The sequence below is a fragment of the Dermacentor andersoni genome, chromosome 7 (assembly GCF_023375885.2).
Source record: "Dermacentor andersoni chromosome 7, qqDerAnde1_hic_scaffold, whole genome shotgun sequence".
NCBI lineage: Eukaryota > Metazoa > Arthropoda > Arachnida > Ixodida > Ixodidae > Dermacentor > Dermacentor andersoni.
Window position 1 is genome coordinate 27,252,250 of NC_092820.1, and position 16,252 is coordinate 27,268,501.

Genomic DNA, 16,252 nt, shown 5'->3' on the forward strand with positions numbered 1-16,252 from the left:
TTTTGCTCGATTTTCATGGAGGGAGAGCAGTCTCACAGTAGTTGTGCCTCCTCTGAAAGAGGAATGGCAACTTTTCATTTTCACTTCATCGCCCCAGCTATATCCTGCTTCACGACTTGGTAGGCCGCACCTCATGCGTTTCCATCGAGCAGTTGTGGTTGGTGAATGAATAAAGGGTAGTTAGTTCGTTGTATGCGGCCGTATGTACTGGTTTTTTGTTGCCACCGACTGCATGCAGCTGTTGTGGCTCTGGCATAGTTTCTGCCATTCCTGGGCTACATCCTGATGATAGTCTGTAACTTCGTGTCATAATTTACAACCAGATAGATCAATAGGAATAAGGTACTGTGAACATTCACGGCCTACTACAGAACTAGAACCACAACAACAATGAAATAGACTTCATGTTTATAACAACGCAAAAGAACATAAAAAGAAAAGAAAATGTGCAAACGAACTGTCGGGCTTTATAAAAAGGAAATCTGGTCTGTTAATTGTTATCCAGTAAAGAAAAAATCGAAAAAGTCAAGAGATTTACTCAAAGCCAGAGCGGTTGGCAACTGTGTTATACATGTAAGAACAGAGCCATATTTTAAGAAATCTATTGGCTAATCAACTCTGGATTATCTTTTGGTACATTTTGATGCGTGCTTAAGTGTACGTTTGGGTCAATCTTTATGTGCATAGTAACGTCTTTCTATTGCCCTTTACCGCCCCTTCTTTTTGTTGGTGTTTTGATTGTCAGGCCTCCTGCATAAACCAACAATGGTGGAGGCTTTCTCCGTTGGTCTGACAATGAGACACTCTGACATTCTCTTTTTCTTCCCAACATTCTCTTCGAAACTTTTTCTTCAGTTCCTCTAGGGCCGCCATCAGTGCAGTTTTTTGACACCCCATACCACCTGCTGTGTGTTCGATTCCTCTGCTCTGCCTAGGTCCTGGACTAGTAGAGATTCTCATGGTAAAAAAAGTTGGGTTAGGTTCAGCACAATAACCGTCGTAGGAGAAACCTCCGCACTTGGGAAAGGGGAACAAAGTGGGGGAGAGTTTCGTCATGTGTAGACAGGATTGAACGCAACAGGCGTCATTGGACGTGCGCAGGAGACAAGGGCTAGAAGCGCTCATTGAGGATACTACTATGAAGGAGAGGAGAGTGCACATCACAAGTTTGTGTTTTGCCTGTAACTTTGAAGGGTGGAGCATTTACGCAAAGGACCTTTTCATAATAAATGGTCCAGCATTTCGATTGGACCACAGTCGACATAGTGGGGGAAAGAAGTTGGATATACAACCCCTAGGCGAAAACTCCCATGGACGCCTAGAATTAGCATTTTGCAATAATTGTATGCTAGCACAAGGTTTTGATAGGTGTTGTGGGGAGTGACCATAGAAAATCATTATCAACGATGTATCAGTAGCTAGTATTTGTACAAGTTTATTTCTTGTAAGGAAGGGCTAAGTAGACTTGTATGCTGACTAACCCATCACTGCTTAAAAAAGGTGTCCGCAAGAAAAACTGCACCGACTCGCAGATTCCAGGGCCATGTTTTACAGTGAAGCTGTATATGGCTCAGATCCACCATTCATTGTGTTAAGTGACGGACGCATTTAATAACGGAGCTGATACACAAGTGTGTGTGTGTACCTATGTTGTCACAATGACCACAGATCAGGACAATAAATATGTACGTACCTTTGTTAAAAATTGTCACCTCTGTGTTGTGCGCTAAACAGCTTCTGTAATCATCCACCTTCACAGTGAAATGCCTCATCAATTTTATTTAGGCAGTGAAGACTCGCACAAAAAAAGATAATTCGGCAGAGGCACTTATGGCTGCTTACATGTGGAAATGTGAAACCAATATAGTCCTTTTGGCAAAATGTATTTTTCTGCCTGTTCTTTGTCTGCATAATCTCTCCTGTGTTCCAACTGCGCCTCATGAAAACGCGCTCGCTTGCCTGTGAGGAGTTCATAACTCGAGGGACCACTCAGCGCCATCCAATTGGACATTAATGGTTTTTATTTTACACTTATACACTCATGATGTGGTGCCACCTCCTCCCCATTGGCTGTACCTTCACACGTGCAGTGACGCATGCACTGGGCATGCTTTTAGTCAACCAGACCTGTGAAGCCGCCCTGGCATTGGGGAAGCCTGCTCGTCTCGCACCCCGGCGGTCCGTATTCAATTCTCAATCACTGAAATTTACCGAAATTTTCTTTTCAAAGCCATTAATTTACTTTGTCTGCATGAACCTCCCTGAGAAATTTGATGCCAATTTGAACATTTTATTACGCGTTTTATGGATAACTTTTTTCCCCATTTTTCGGTCACGCTGACTACACCGTTGGGTTTTCGCGTAATGAGGCATATAATGATTTTTGTATTAAAAAAAAACTCACCTTGTATTATTGAGGACCAGACTTTTGTAGTGCTGCTGTTTGGCTTTGTCGGTGTAACAGAACAACGTAAAGCTCTGGAGAAGACGAGGACAACAGAGGAAGATGCAACACGAGCACTAACTTTCAAGAATTGGTTGATTTGATAACCAAGGCATAAATATAAACATACACAACACCACTATGCCGCAGCAAATGACATGCGCACAGGTATGGCTTTTCGCCTTTCCTTTTTTCTCAAGTATATCCCCAGTTATGCTACAGTTGTGCCAAACTGTGCATAACTCTGCTACATGCTAGTACATTTAAGCAAAATACGAGAAATCTGCACCTGCAAAAGTTGCTCAGGATATGGAACTATACCACACCATGTAAAGTTCGACTACATGGACCAGCGGCTGCACTAGCCCCATGATGGACCGAGTCAAGGGATCGTACTGATGTTTCTTCCATGCGTTGCTGTGTTTATTCAACACCTTCAACTCCAATGCGTGCCTGTTGCTTAGGCACCAGGACATTCTCGCTTTGCAGGTGGCAGCGAGCGAATGCGCTGGCGTTGAGCCAGACCCCACATTCATGTAATGACCTATGTGAAACGGTGACCGTAATTTCAGATGCTGTATGGTGTCTCGCGCAATTTTTCTAACATGACCTGCACATTGGTGCGGACATGGCGGCTGAGAACAATTTTTTGCTATTCAATTTGTTACACCACTTGGTGTGCCAGTTTTAAGGCGTAAGAATGGTGTGGCAAGATTTTGGTCAACTTGGCACCAAATGGCAACTTTTGCCACTAGATACTCGCAAAGCGCTGCTGGCTAAGCCTTGCTGTATCGTATCGCCATGACAAAAATTTGCTGCCAACTGATGCGGTGGCGTGCAGGTCATCTTGTTGAAATGGCCTCCAGTATGTTCAAACCCGTCAACCACTTCTGGGATTTGGCATAAGATCATGGACTAGACCGGCGGCCGGAAGCCGAGAGTCATTCTGTGGGTGACATGCTGACAACTACTGTGAACTCTTTTGCGAAGTTTGTTTTTGCACTTGCTGCACGGAATGGCAAAAGCTCGCGTGTAGGCAGGAAGCTCCAAACTGAACTCACTAATCACACTCTGACAGCATTACATTTGCAGTGCAGTGCCAAAGGTCATGTCTGTATATTTGCCCTTTGCAACGCACATTGAGCTGTGCGACGAGCGAAAGCGAACCGCTACGGCACTGTCGACCATCGCAGTATTTCAAGTACACTCAAGCGCAAAATTCTAGACCATGGGAGCGGAGATGAAACTGCATTGCTCTGCCTTCTGATGGTTGTGCACCTAATTTCGAAAGCGTGCACTGCACATGAACGTCCATTTCTTTACCTGCCAGCCTGCTCGTTCGCTTGGTTCAACCGTGTGCACAACGGAAGGAGTAAAAGAGTGCAAAAGGCCATTTCTGTTGTGGCCATTGAAGTGCCCGAGTGATGACATCGTGACAAAAATGCTTCATTTGTACTCGCAAAGCTGGAAGGGTGCTGCTCTCTACGCCTTGCTTCTAGATGCTGTGCGGTGCTGAAAACATGCTTTGTGTCACTTTTTCTGAAATCGAATTATGTGATACTTTGGGGAACTTATGCATGATGCAATTATTTGTGATACTCAGTCCAAATATCATGTGCCCAGACAAATGCATGAAACCGCCACATATCGGGCATATGAGTAGCTGAAGAGAAGAGCCAAGGATGAAAACTGAGAAGAAACGCAGTTTATTGTCCTTGAAAACAAACAAAAGAAAACAGGAAAAAATGACACATCACACCGATGCACATCAGAGTTGGAGATGCGTACCACGACTGAGCCTCGTAATAGCGTTCTGTTTTGTTAGCGTGCAGCCATAGGCCAGGGTTGCCGGACTTTCATGCGAAGGGTGCTAAGGACGCACGTAGGCAAATATAAGGACATTATTTTGGATAAGCAATTGAGTCTGGAGTTTTATATTTGTCGGTTGAGTTTTGAATACCATTTTGAGTGTTTTATTTTGGGGTTATTGTTAGTACAGTCGAACCCGACTATATCGAACCCGTTTACATCGAATTATTCTATATATCGAACAATTTCTGGTCACGGTATAGTTACAATGAGTATATATAGCAAAAATTACGCTTACATCGAACAAATATTGCAGTGACTCCCGATATATCGAATGTCATGCGGCGGAAAAGTGCCCCCAGAAGTTGGCTTTCCCTCGCAGTAGCGGGGAAACCCGGCGGCGCGGCTCCATCCAACCGCTCTCCCTACCGTGACCGCGCTGCCTCGGGCTGTTCAGGTGAGCCGTCGACACCCCCTGTCACGCATAGTGGTCTATTATCCTCCCTCTTTCTCTATCATCTTTCACTTCCCACTCCCTCTCCCCTGACGACGCTTTGCCGTGCTCCCTCACGGGTAGCAGAATCAAGCGTCCTTCCTTTCTTTAGATCACTATCTATCGACTCTCCCCAGCAAAAAATGATCCTGGCCCGCCTACAGCGCTTGCTCAGACAGCCAATCAGAGGCTCTCGTGCGCTCTTCGTGCAAGATGGCGAAAGTGCGACTTGTCTGGCTGCTTCTCTGGTTTATCGTGTTTGCGCCTTGTGGGCCTTCTCCCGCAGTGTTGCCGTGATGAAGCGGCAGAATTCGCCTTTCGTCGTGAAGATCGCAATCATAAATCGCGTTCGATAAATCGCGTCGAACGCGATATCCCCGCAGCGTGCAAGATTCCGAGGAGCACTCTCAGCACGATTAGGGCTAAAGTGGCCAGATTCGCAACCCGGTGCCCATGGCGCCCGACGCGTACGCACGGCCGTGTACGAGGCGTTCTTCATACGTGCCAGTTTCCGCGTGCTCGGTGATGACTAAATTCTGATGAATGCGACGAAGCCGTTGCCGGTGTTGCCGAAGTTTGGAGCGAGCTGTCAAAATTTCCGGGACATTTGAATCAACGGTGGACGAGTTTGTGAGTGCAGATGATGGTGCCGCGATGACGGTAGATCCCGAAATGAAGACTACATCGCCGACATCGTACCGAGCACAAATGAAAGTAGGCACGTTGAGGAAAGCAACTACTGTCCTTTGCCCACATCCTCCGAAGTGATTGGTGCACTCGCATTAGTCCGGTGCTTCTGCGTGTATGTGGAAGGTTGCGGCCTCAGCTGCTCGGAGTCCTTAGACAACATGGGGAAGTGCGTGCGTCGCAGGCAGCGAAATTGCCCAAGCAGAAGAAAATACAGGACTAATTTATGCGAGCCTAAGCTAGTTTCGTCAATAAAGTGATTTTATAAATGGGATGTGCTTTTATGACATCCAATTATTTAGCAGGCTTATATCGAATTATGCTCTATATCGAACTGATAGGCGTTTTTTTGCGAGTTCGTTATAGCCGGGTTTGACTGTAAAGTCTGTTTGCTGCTCGCCTGCATCCCTGGACTCCATCTCTCCCCGCAACATCCGCACGGCCCCGAGATCAGTTTGACAGTAGGCGTAACTTTCAACACAAAACTGAACTTCCTGGCCCGCATTAACGCAAATAAAATTAAAGCAAATAAAGCACTAAATATTGTCTAGGTTTTATCACAGAAGCACTAGGGATCTGACCGAACATGTCTACTATTTACCGGTCCCTTTTACGTAGAATCCTCGACTACGGTAGTGTAGTTTATGGTGCAGCTTAGAAGCGACTTGATCCAGTTCCTAATCTCGGCTTTCGACTGGCGAGCGGTGCCTACAGAACGTTGCCTGTCCAAAGTTTATACGTTGACTGCAATGAGCCTTCCTTAAAGCACCGCAGAGCACTACTTACACTTTGCTATGTACTGGGAATCCGGTCATCACCACAACATATATGCCACAGCATCGTAACACAGTGCCAATCATGGGTACACTACACAAATAAACTGAACATGATTCGGCCACTTATCTTACGACACGAATACTGTCAAGATTTATGATGTTCCTCATGAAGTCCTGCAGGTTGCTGAAAGGCCACCAAGATTGCCCCTGTGGTGCAATTTTACAGAACTATGTGACTGCACACTAACACATGTAAAGAAAAAAAAAGTCGACAAGAACAGATAATACAAGAGTTCCAAGCTATTCAAGAAAAATGTAAAAACTACACGGAATTTTACACTAATGGCTCTAAAACACAAAAATACGTAGGTGTCAGGATTATAACGAAAAATTGGTAAAATAGCATTCGGATAAATATTTTTTCTTCAATCAATACTGTTGAAGTTTATGCAGTATGGATGGCACTTAAAAAAATTACTACCGACAAGCAGACAAATGCTATATTTATACCAACTCTTTAAGTGCCCCGAGAGCTCTAAACTTAAACTCCACATCTGAATCTCTGCTTGGCGATATCTTAAACACGGTCGAACCATACGATGCTGCTGGGTCCCAAGCTATGTTGGGATACCAGGGAATGAAGAAGTGCATCCATGGCAGAGTACAGAAGCATAACTCGCATAACACTTCCATGAAAAAACAATATCCAAGTGATTCGTAAGACCCTAGCATCAAAATGGCAACAAGAATGGAACTCATGCATAAATAACAAGTTATATATGACTAACAAACTGGAGCGGCTCCTTACCCGCCGTGGTTGCTCAGTGGCTATGGTGTTGGGCTGCTGAGCACGAGGTCGCGGGATCGAATCCCGGCCACGGCGGCCGCATTTCGATGGGGGCGAAATGCGAAAACACCTGTGTACTTAGATTTAGGTGCACGTTAAAGAACCCCAGATGGTCGAAATTCCCGGTGCCCTCCACTACGGCGTGCCTCATAATCAGAAAGTGGTTTCGGCACGTAAAACCCCATAATTGAATTTTAATTTGGAGCGGCTCCAAAAGAAGGTATTACCCGCCGTGGTTGCTCAGTGGCTATGGTGTTAGGCTGCTGAGCATGAGGTCGCGGGATCGAATCCCGGCAACGGCGGGCGCATTTCGATGGGGGCAAAATGCGAAAGCACTTGTTTGCTTAGATTTAGGTGCACGTTAAAGAACCCCAGGTGGTAGAAATTTCTGGAGTCCTCCACTACGGCGTGCCTCATAATCAGAGAGTGGTTTTGTCAAGTAAAACCCAATATTTTTTTTTTTTTTTTTAGAAGAAGGTATTAAGGATCTTTGAGAACTTTAATGAACACCCCAGCCTATTACCCACTGGTCCCCTATTCATTAAACATAATATGCTTAAAGCTTCTAAGTTATATGACTATAAACTATCTCTCTATATGTATAAAAATAAACTCCCACACTATACAGAACATTCCCCATATGACTACAGCATACATAACAGGCTAATACCAGTGCCACGTACACGTACAAATTACGGTAGATCTAGGCTGGATTACTGCATACCAACACTATACAACCTCTTAAAAAATCACATTAATTTCACTGCCCCATTCGGCACGTTTAAATCGGAGGTGCGTGATTACCTGATGTCTGTCTTGCAGCACATTTTGTTGGAGAAAAAAGCTGACTTTGGAGTGTGGTGTGAACTTGAAAGTCGTGTTTGGGTCTGTGAGGGTGAGTATTAGCCAGCAACATGTACACTCAAGCAATCATGGCACGGGTCTTCGTCGTCTTCAACGTGCCACGGAAAAAACGAGCACGTGTGCTTCACTAAAATTGCTACAAAAGTTTCGTAGGCTTCGTTTTGACGTGCATTGGCAGCACACACTTTCGGTGGTTCGTAACAATACAAGTTCAAACTTGGCGCTCATCTGCTCTGGCGAGCTGCAGAACCGCTGATTGGAGGCGCAAAGGAAGATAGCACACCAACATGGCTGCACTTCCGGCTTCAGAAACGTGACGTCAGGGCCACTCCTGTTTTGTTTCTTTCCTTCATGGCATCCGAGGTCTTGCAATAACAAATGCGCCTCCCGGGTGGACAACTTCTCTCATATGGAAAAGAGAGCACAGAACAATACAATAAACTGGCCTGCGGTGTGCAGCACATTTAAGAGCAATAAGTGTGACAACGTACTCAGGTGATTGTGCACTGCTTTTGTTCATGGCGAACTGCTCCTTTTGCAAACACACTGAAACCATCGTGTGTGGCCGACGAACAATTCAAGCAGTTGGATTTTTCCGGACTTGCAATGGCATGTAATCAAAACTCCTTATGGAAGTGACCACTTCCCTGTAATGGTAAATTAAATACGTCAACACAAATGCCCCTCACATACTTCCCGGTGGAAACTACCCAGGCAGCACAACAGCATTGGACCAAGCATGGCCCAATCCTGGCATTTTGGCAAAGTGCAACCCGATCCAGGGTCCAGCCAGTGTTCAAGCCAACATTGGCCCTACATTTTGCCATTTTAGTATCTGATGTGTTTCAAACATAGAGCCAGTGCCCAGCCGCTTTCGCTTCAGTACCTTTCACATGCCTCATTTCACATGCAATGAGGCATGTGAAATGTGTGAAACCCACAAGTGTGTTTCCAGCATAGCCAGTGCTCAGCCATTTTGTATCCAATGCATTTCCAGCATAGCCAGTGCTTAGCCATTTTGTATCCAATGTGTTTCCAGCATAGCCAGTGCTTAGCCATTTTGTATCCAATGTGTTTCCAAGTAGAGGGCTGCAGTGGGCAAGCAATGATTCCTGTCCTGTGGGTCGGGATCATTGAGCTCCTCTGTTGCGAATGTTTCGGCGAAACTCCTCTTGCTGCTACCACCTCTGTCCAAAGACCCTGGCAGCCACTTCTTTATGAAATTCTGGGCTTCCATGATGTCAACATGGCCCTTCTCACAGACATCTGCACACAAACATAAAGACCGCAAATAGTACATACAACATACACTATGCTTGGGACGTTCAAAATCCTTCATCCTAGGTAACTTCATTGCAAATATCATGCACCATAAAGATCACCCAGAATAGCGCAGGGCAGGCTTATTCAACAAACGAAAACCTTCATCATGAACTCAAGAGACTTAGTGATAAGTTGCTAAGTCTTTAGTGCACGCTTCATCTGAGAGGATGAGCAACTGCAGTGAACCTTATTGAATCGAGGTTCACAGCATGTTCTGCGGCAAAATGCAGGAGCTATGCAAAGTAAAGCTGCGGACCATCAAATGCTGCTAGCGCCTTCCTCGCCGTCAAAATTCTCGATCCATTTACAGGATATTCATTCCTGTAGCCTTCGTTGACATTCCTGTTTTTCCACCCCAACATAGCATTGATGTCATCATTGATGATTACACCATGTTTTTATCAACTGAGACGTATTCACCAACCGTCTCGCCTGCTGATGTATCACAACAAACAGAGAGTGTACTAGTTTAGCAATCGATCAGCGTGCTTGTCAAGCAATTGACCTATGCTGCCATTGGCACTAGCGCCAGAGCACATCTTGGTGACATCTGTGATGGCAGTGGTGGGTGTGGTATGTGGATTTCATAGTAAATAATGAAACCAGCTGACAGGGACGCTTAAATTCATTCTTTCTAGAGGTTCAAAGTTCATATGAAACATAGGATTTCGGCCAGGATATAATTAACTGTAGAGGCATTCATTGTAAAGTTCGGCTGTATACACACATTACAGCCTTCATTGCAGAAAGGGCAAAGTACTTGCACCGGATGTGCCATTACAGCCTTCATGGCATTCGATGCCACCTCGCGCAGTGACTTCCCTCCTATCTGTAGGAGACGCTTGTGCTGGAAAAAAAAATGGGCTTAAATGTGGAAATGAGCCCTTATGCAGCAGTGTCTTCATGTTGAAAAATCTGCCCAATACTTCTAGAATATAATTTTGCGAGGCAGTGCTCTTTAATTGTAAATGTGCTCCACAACACCTGTGTTACTGGAAGACAAACATGAAGTGTATCAGATCTGTCTGTTCTGTACATTTCATGTTTGTGTTTGATCATCCTTAGTACTGTAACCATGTTTCATAGTAACTACCTCACCAAGCATTCACCATCATTAAAATTACTGTAAGCGCACCAATTCTATTCACATGCAAATTTGCAATGCATAATTAGGAGATGCAATATCACAGTGTGCAGGAAAGGCAAATACACATACATTTGTGGCCCAAAACAGCTACTGACATACCAACATATTTTCAGATTTTCACATTGTTTGTTAAATGGACTGACAATTATTTTTAAGGACTTAGTTTCTTTAAACTGTAACGAAATGCTCACTCTCAGCAATGTTACTGTGGATATTTTGTAAAAAGCGTGTGGATATTTTGTAAACAGCATTTCTATTTGAGCAGCCTCTAAAAAAGAAGAGTCCCTCCTCTAGCAACACAACACCGAGAAGGGAGAGCAATGCAGATAGCCCAGTTCGCAAATTATGAAAGCAGCCCATCATTCTACTTTGACAGGAGTGAGCGCAACCGTGATTAACCATCTACATTTTGACCTTGTCAACCACTCTACGTCATGGCTGGCTGGCCTCCCATTGTCGGTATTTTGTTAAGACTTGCCAAGCCACATTTACTCGCTTAATGATTGCACTTTCTTGCCAAAAAAATTGATGCGAATTCAGGGGTGCGATCATTACACGGGTTAAATTTCTTGCGAAAATAATTTTCTTTTCATCCCGTGTTTGCTGCGACATGACAACAGGTCAATAAGCAGGCGGCTGCCGCTGTAACAGTGGGACACCAAAACAAATATGGCGGCCGGTGCAGCAAGCCGAATGCACCAAATGCGATTCTTGTTCTTCTTGTGAGTATATAACGCGCATTGAAACAGTTTATTCCGTATCAGTAATGAATGACATCATTAATATCTGCAAGTTTGCGACAATAACGTAGCCGTGTCCACTTTGAGGGGACAGAAACAGAGATGGGCGCGCGTAGCTGCCAGTGACATAGAAGCTCATGACGGGCATGCTGCAGAAACTGCGGCATTTGTCTTCACTACTATCCATATGGTACCATATGGTGGGCGAATATCTTAGCTGTGTTACAAGTGTCGAGGTATGAATAGGGTACATTGCTAACGTATTAGTGTAAACGTGGCCACTATAGTTGCTGCTCGTGACTTGTTGCGGTTGCTTGCCCACGAGTGCAGACGAGGAGAATCGAAAGGTGCCTTTTTTTGTTGTTGGCCAAAAGCATAATGAAGCCTACAAATAATAAAGCCAAGGCAAGTTTGGTTGTAGCTTTTTTTCCCATGGAAGTGTGGAAAGTGATGAAAGGAATGAAATGGGGCATCTGCTTAAGAATGTTTGGTGCATGCAGACCGCTTGGTATGTCTTCAAGAGTCATTCGTGTAGCATTTGACAGCATTCGACAGATGGTAACCGCGATCATCATTAGCTAGACTTGGCACACGACATATCGCTGCAACAAGTTCGGGGTGCGATCATTACACAGGAAAGAAAAAGAATCGAATTTTGACGACAAAATTCAGAGGTGCAATCATTATGCGAGTAAATACGATAGCTCATTCAAAATAAAGGCAGTGCCACTTTTATACTCACAACTAACAACGGCTTGTCTGGACATTCTAAATGAAAGAAATAACAGAAAAAGTGGGCTGCACTTCAGTACTAATAAACATATCATGAACCATGTACACTAATAGAAAGTCACGTGATAGTCCTCCGATTCATGGTAAATAAGGAACAGCGCACTGAGAACGAAGGGGGACGTAAACGCATCACAAGCTCGTGCATTCAACTGGAAAATTAATTGAACAAATGGGTTAATATACACTTGAATTGGACATGCGCCTGCAAGGCAGTGAACAATTCATGATGTGCATTTGTGGTTAGCTTACATGATACCAAACAATAATGAATTAACAAGAATCAAAACCAGCGTACTGCTCTGCCTTCAATGATTTGCTTGGTCTAAAAAGAAACTTTTTCTTTTCACCAAAGGAAAAGGAAGAAGGTAGCCATTATGCCACACTTCCACCAGCTTTTGCAAAGGTTGAAAAAGGTGGGTTCCTGGCATGGCATAGATGTGTTTTTATAGCAAAAAAAAAAAAAAAGAAAAGTGGGTAGTGTCTGCATAGTGGTAATGAAAAATGTTGGAAACAGGTGCAAATGTAAAAGATGTCTGCCTTGTAAGGCACACTAATACGTTTATGCCTTGCGCCATTGCAATCATGTACAGCATCCCCCTCAGGTGGGGCCAAGTGTATGTGGGACAATTAGTACAGTGGGGAAATGTGCACATGAGGGAGCCTCAACATGGACTGAAAGGCACTGTTTGCTCCTCGCAATTGGCAATGCATTGCCGTGACTACGGGTGCACTGCAAAATTCACTCGGACCTAGATTCTGTTTTGCCACCCAGACGAATTGACATGTGAGATATGCGAGGCTTATAGAATACAGAAAGCAGGACCAGAATGCATTAGCCAGCCTTCAATAGCCCTCCAACAAAAAGCAATTTCCATTGTAGACCATGCAAATTGTTGATAGCCAAGCAGCAAACTGGTTTCTTTTGTTAATTCATTGTTGTTTAGTGTCACCTAATCTAACCACAAATGCATGTCATGAATTGTTCAGTGCCTTGCAGGCGCATATGCAGTTCAAGTGTATATTAACTCGTTCATTCAATAAATTTTCCAGTTGAAAGTGAAGTTGTGGTGTGTCTACGTTTCCCTTCGTCTTCCGTTTTCAGTGTGCTGTTCCTCGTCTATCGTAAATCAATACTAACATGACTGAGTTTTCCATCCTCTTCAGCGCTGTTATGGGTATGTTCTTGCCGCATGGGGAGTCAAAGGTCATTTTTCACGACTTCTTGCGAAGGATGAAGAACATAAATCCATGTTTAATGAGAAAAAGATGGCTCGTTTTACCCTGTAGGATAGGAAATATTTTCATAAGTGAGGTTTTCTCAATTCATGTTCTGGGCAGTTGTCTGTCCCTTTAAGTAAAGGTGCAGGACTCTAAAACCCCAGAAGTATACTGGCAAACCCCAGAGTGCGCTAAAGAATTTATTACAATAGATGTTCTACAGCCAGGTTTGGTTCAGCTTTCTCCCCCATCACATCATGGCACAGAAGGTAGCCACTTAAGACATTGGAAGGCTTGTCGGAAGGATTAGACGTTTCGGCTTCTACACAGAAGCCAGAACATCTAACCCCTTCAACAATACTATTTTGGTCAACGTTACATTTATTGCAGGTCTAACATGATCAGGAAGAAGCATGGTGAAAAACAACAGATGGCAACCAAGGTGAAAAAATGTTTAAAACAATCTTGTGGCCCCTTTGTGGGAGCCTTGTTCACTATGGTTGGCATTTGTTTTCAACATGAATGCTCATATGCAATGGTTCGAGCTGTTTGCAATTTGACCAACTTTCCCACCTAACCCTTGACATTCAGGCATGGAAAATAAGCCCATAATACTCATACATAATGTAGCATAGAAGCAGATAAAACAAGGTACAGAAAAATGCGAGTAGCAGAATGAAAAGTAACAGTGGCTGCAGTGTATGTGTGTTTACATCCCTAAAGTAATTGCTAATGTTCTGGAAAATGCTTTGAATCACTGCATGAAACTAAATAGCTGAGGAGTTCGTTTCATGGACTTGTAGCAGAAGAAAAAAATTTGATACTGCTGGTTAGTATGCAAGCAATGGGGGCAATTCGATAGCCTGTACAGTAGACTCTGCAAGTGTAGTTTTGATTACATATCCAGTTGTAATGCAATTTTCAAACAATTTCTTTCTTCAGAAAACTGCGTATTAAAATGGCTTAAATACAGTTACCACCCCTCTTTTTTTGTATCGTGTCCCACTTGTTTACACTGCTATTTATCCTTCACAATGGACCAACTCGTCCAACAGAAATGATTCATTCACATTGTGTCATTTTACGGAAAGCTGAGACAGATTGCACTTTGCATCAGCAATGCTTTTTTATCATGTCAACAACCTATTCTTGCTTCATAAATGTATCTCTACAGAGAGAGCAAGCCACTATGGTAGCTTAGTGGCTATAGCGTTGCTGAGCTTGAGCTCACACATTTGATCCTGGCAGCCACTGGCACATTGCTACACTAGTGTACACTTAGATTTAGATGCATGCTAAAGAAATGTAGGCTCAGTCCAGATATGTCATTAGAAACTATACAGCAGGGAAAAAAATTATTTCTTTAAACTCTTCAGTGTGTGCTATACTTAACATAGATAGTTAACATAGAACCCACAGCATGGTTCATGAAACAGCACAGAACATCTACATGTTACGTGGCTTTATAATTAAAAATAAACGGGCAGTACAAACCAAGGTGGCAGCCACAGCCTCACCGTCCACTGCTGCCTCTGCTGCCTCCAGTTCCTCCACATTATTGGCAGGTAGCCGAGGGAGACTGGCAGGCACTGTCAGCTGGGTGGGTTAAGGTGCGGTACGGGTCCTGTCGAGAGACTCGATTTCGTGGAGCCTCTCAGACATGACCTGTACCCAGCGCTAGATTAGGGGGGCGGGGGGCTAAGGGGGCTGCAGCGCAGGGCCTCACCTCGGACAGTAGGAAAAGGGGGCCCATTTATTCTAACCTGCTTAGTATATAGAACCATGGGTAACAGAACTTCGAGCGACGTGTATGAAGCGAGAAAACCAGAACGAGCAGACGGGGCCCCCCGCCTAATGTAACAGCATGCGTTTAGCCTGATAATTTGAGGAGAGCTTGTCAAGCTGCAAAAACAGGAATCCTCCACCACCCCAGCAGTGCCCTCTTTCTTAAGAAGCGAGGTGCGTTTGCTTGGAAGAGTTTTCGTGGCTTCCTGTCAGTCCGTCTGTCCAGTGCTGTCTGGAGAGGAGGGGCAAGGGGAAACACCTAAAACACGGTATGACGAACTTCAGGGGACCGTGGGAAAATGTTCGTTATTTTGAAAGGTCGTTATAGTGAAAGCCAAAAAATTGGCCATAACAATAGCATTTCAGTAATGCAAACGTCCTACCTTTGAAACGGTACCTCTTTGAAGTAGTTTCTCACACAATGCACACGTGATCGTCATACAAGGCACACTTATTTGAAATAGTCCGTGATCGTCTTCTGACAGGTGCAGCACAGACTCTGCAGCACAAACGATTCCAGACCGTCCGCATTCTTATGCACACCTTCGGTCGCTGTGCCGCTTTTGGCTATAAATATGCGGAGTTTTGCAAGCAGTCCAACGCATCTGTGGCCGACACGGACTCGTCGCAGTCTTCGGGTGCTGCCGTAACGTCATCGTCCATGTCGTCGCTGCATTCCTCATCTTCAATCGCCGTGCCCTGGATGCTCTGCAGTATGTCATCAGTGGTAAGCTCCGCTGAGGTCCACGTCGCCTCGTCACACTGGACGTAGTCGTCAAATGTGACTGAAGGATCGACAGCTAGCTGCTCAGCCACCTCGTACCAAAGCTCGCTCGTACTGTCCTCAGCTGCCGGTTCATCGGTTTGTGGTTGGCCATCTGTGATCGTCAGGCCGGCCTTCTTCCAGCAGTTTTGGTTGGTGGTGGACGTGACGCTCCACCATGCGCCTGTCAGCGTTTCCGCAGCCTCTCGGACGTTGATGGCAGTCGAGTGCTGCAGGCGCAGGTTGATGAGCAGCCACTGAACAAGGCACTTCCGGAAGGGCGACTTCACGCTCCTTATTATTCCTTGGTCCAGTGGCTGAAGTACTGATGTGCAGTTCGGCGGCAGATACTCGAGACGCACATTCGTGAGCCGTATGTTGACAATGTGCGCCAAGCAATTGTCCACAATCATCAAAATGTTCTGCCCCTCCTTCCTCATCTTCTCGTTTACTGTCAGCAGCCACTCGGAAAAGAGCTCGCGGGTCATCCAGGCACGCTTATTCGCCCTATACTGGCACGGCAGCGCGGCTTCGAAAACCTCCCGATCACCAGAGGCTTCAACTT

At 44.8% G+C, this 16,252-nt stretch overlaps 1 protein-coding gene across 1 annotated transcript; it reads right to left on the reverse strand.

Moving 5' to 3' along the window:
- Positions 1-15,491: 15,491 nt before the first annotated feature.
- On the reverse strand, positions 15,492-16,175 carry LOC126535440 (tigger transposable element-derived protein 6-like). The gene has a single exon (XM_050182316.1). The coding sequence runs from the start codon at positions 16,173-16,175 to the stop codon at positions 15,492-15,494; it is 684 nt and encodes a 227-aa protein (XP_050038273.1).
- Positions 16,176-16,252: the final 77 nt, after the last annotated feature.

Coding starts and splice junctions, on each gene's coding strand:
- LOC126535440 (XM_050182316.1), bottom strand. CDS start 16,175: ATGACCCGCGAGCTCTTTTCCGAGTGGCTGCTGACAGTAAACGAGAAG.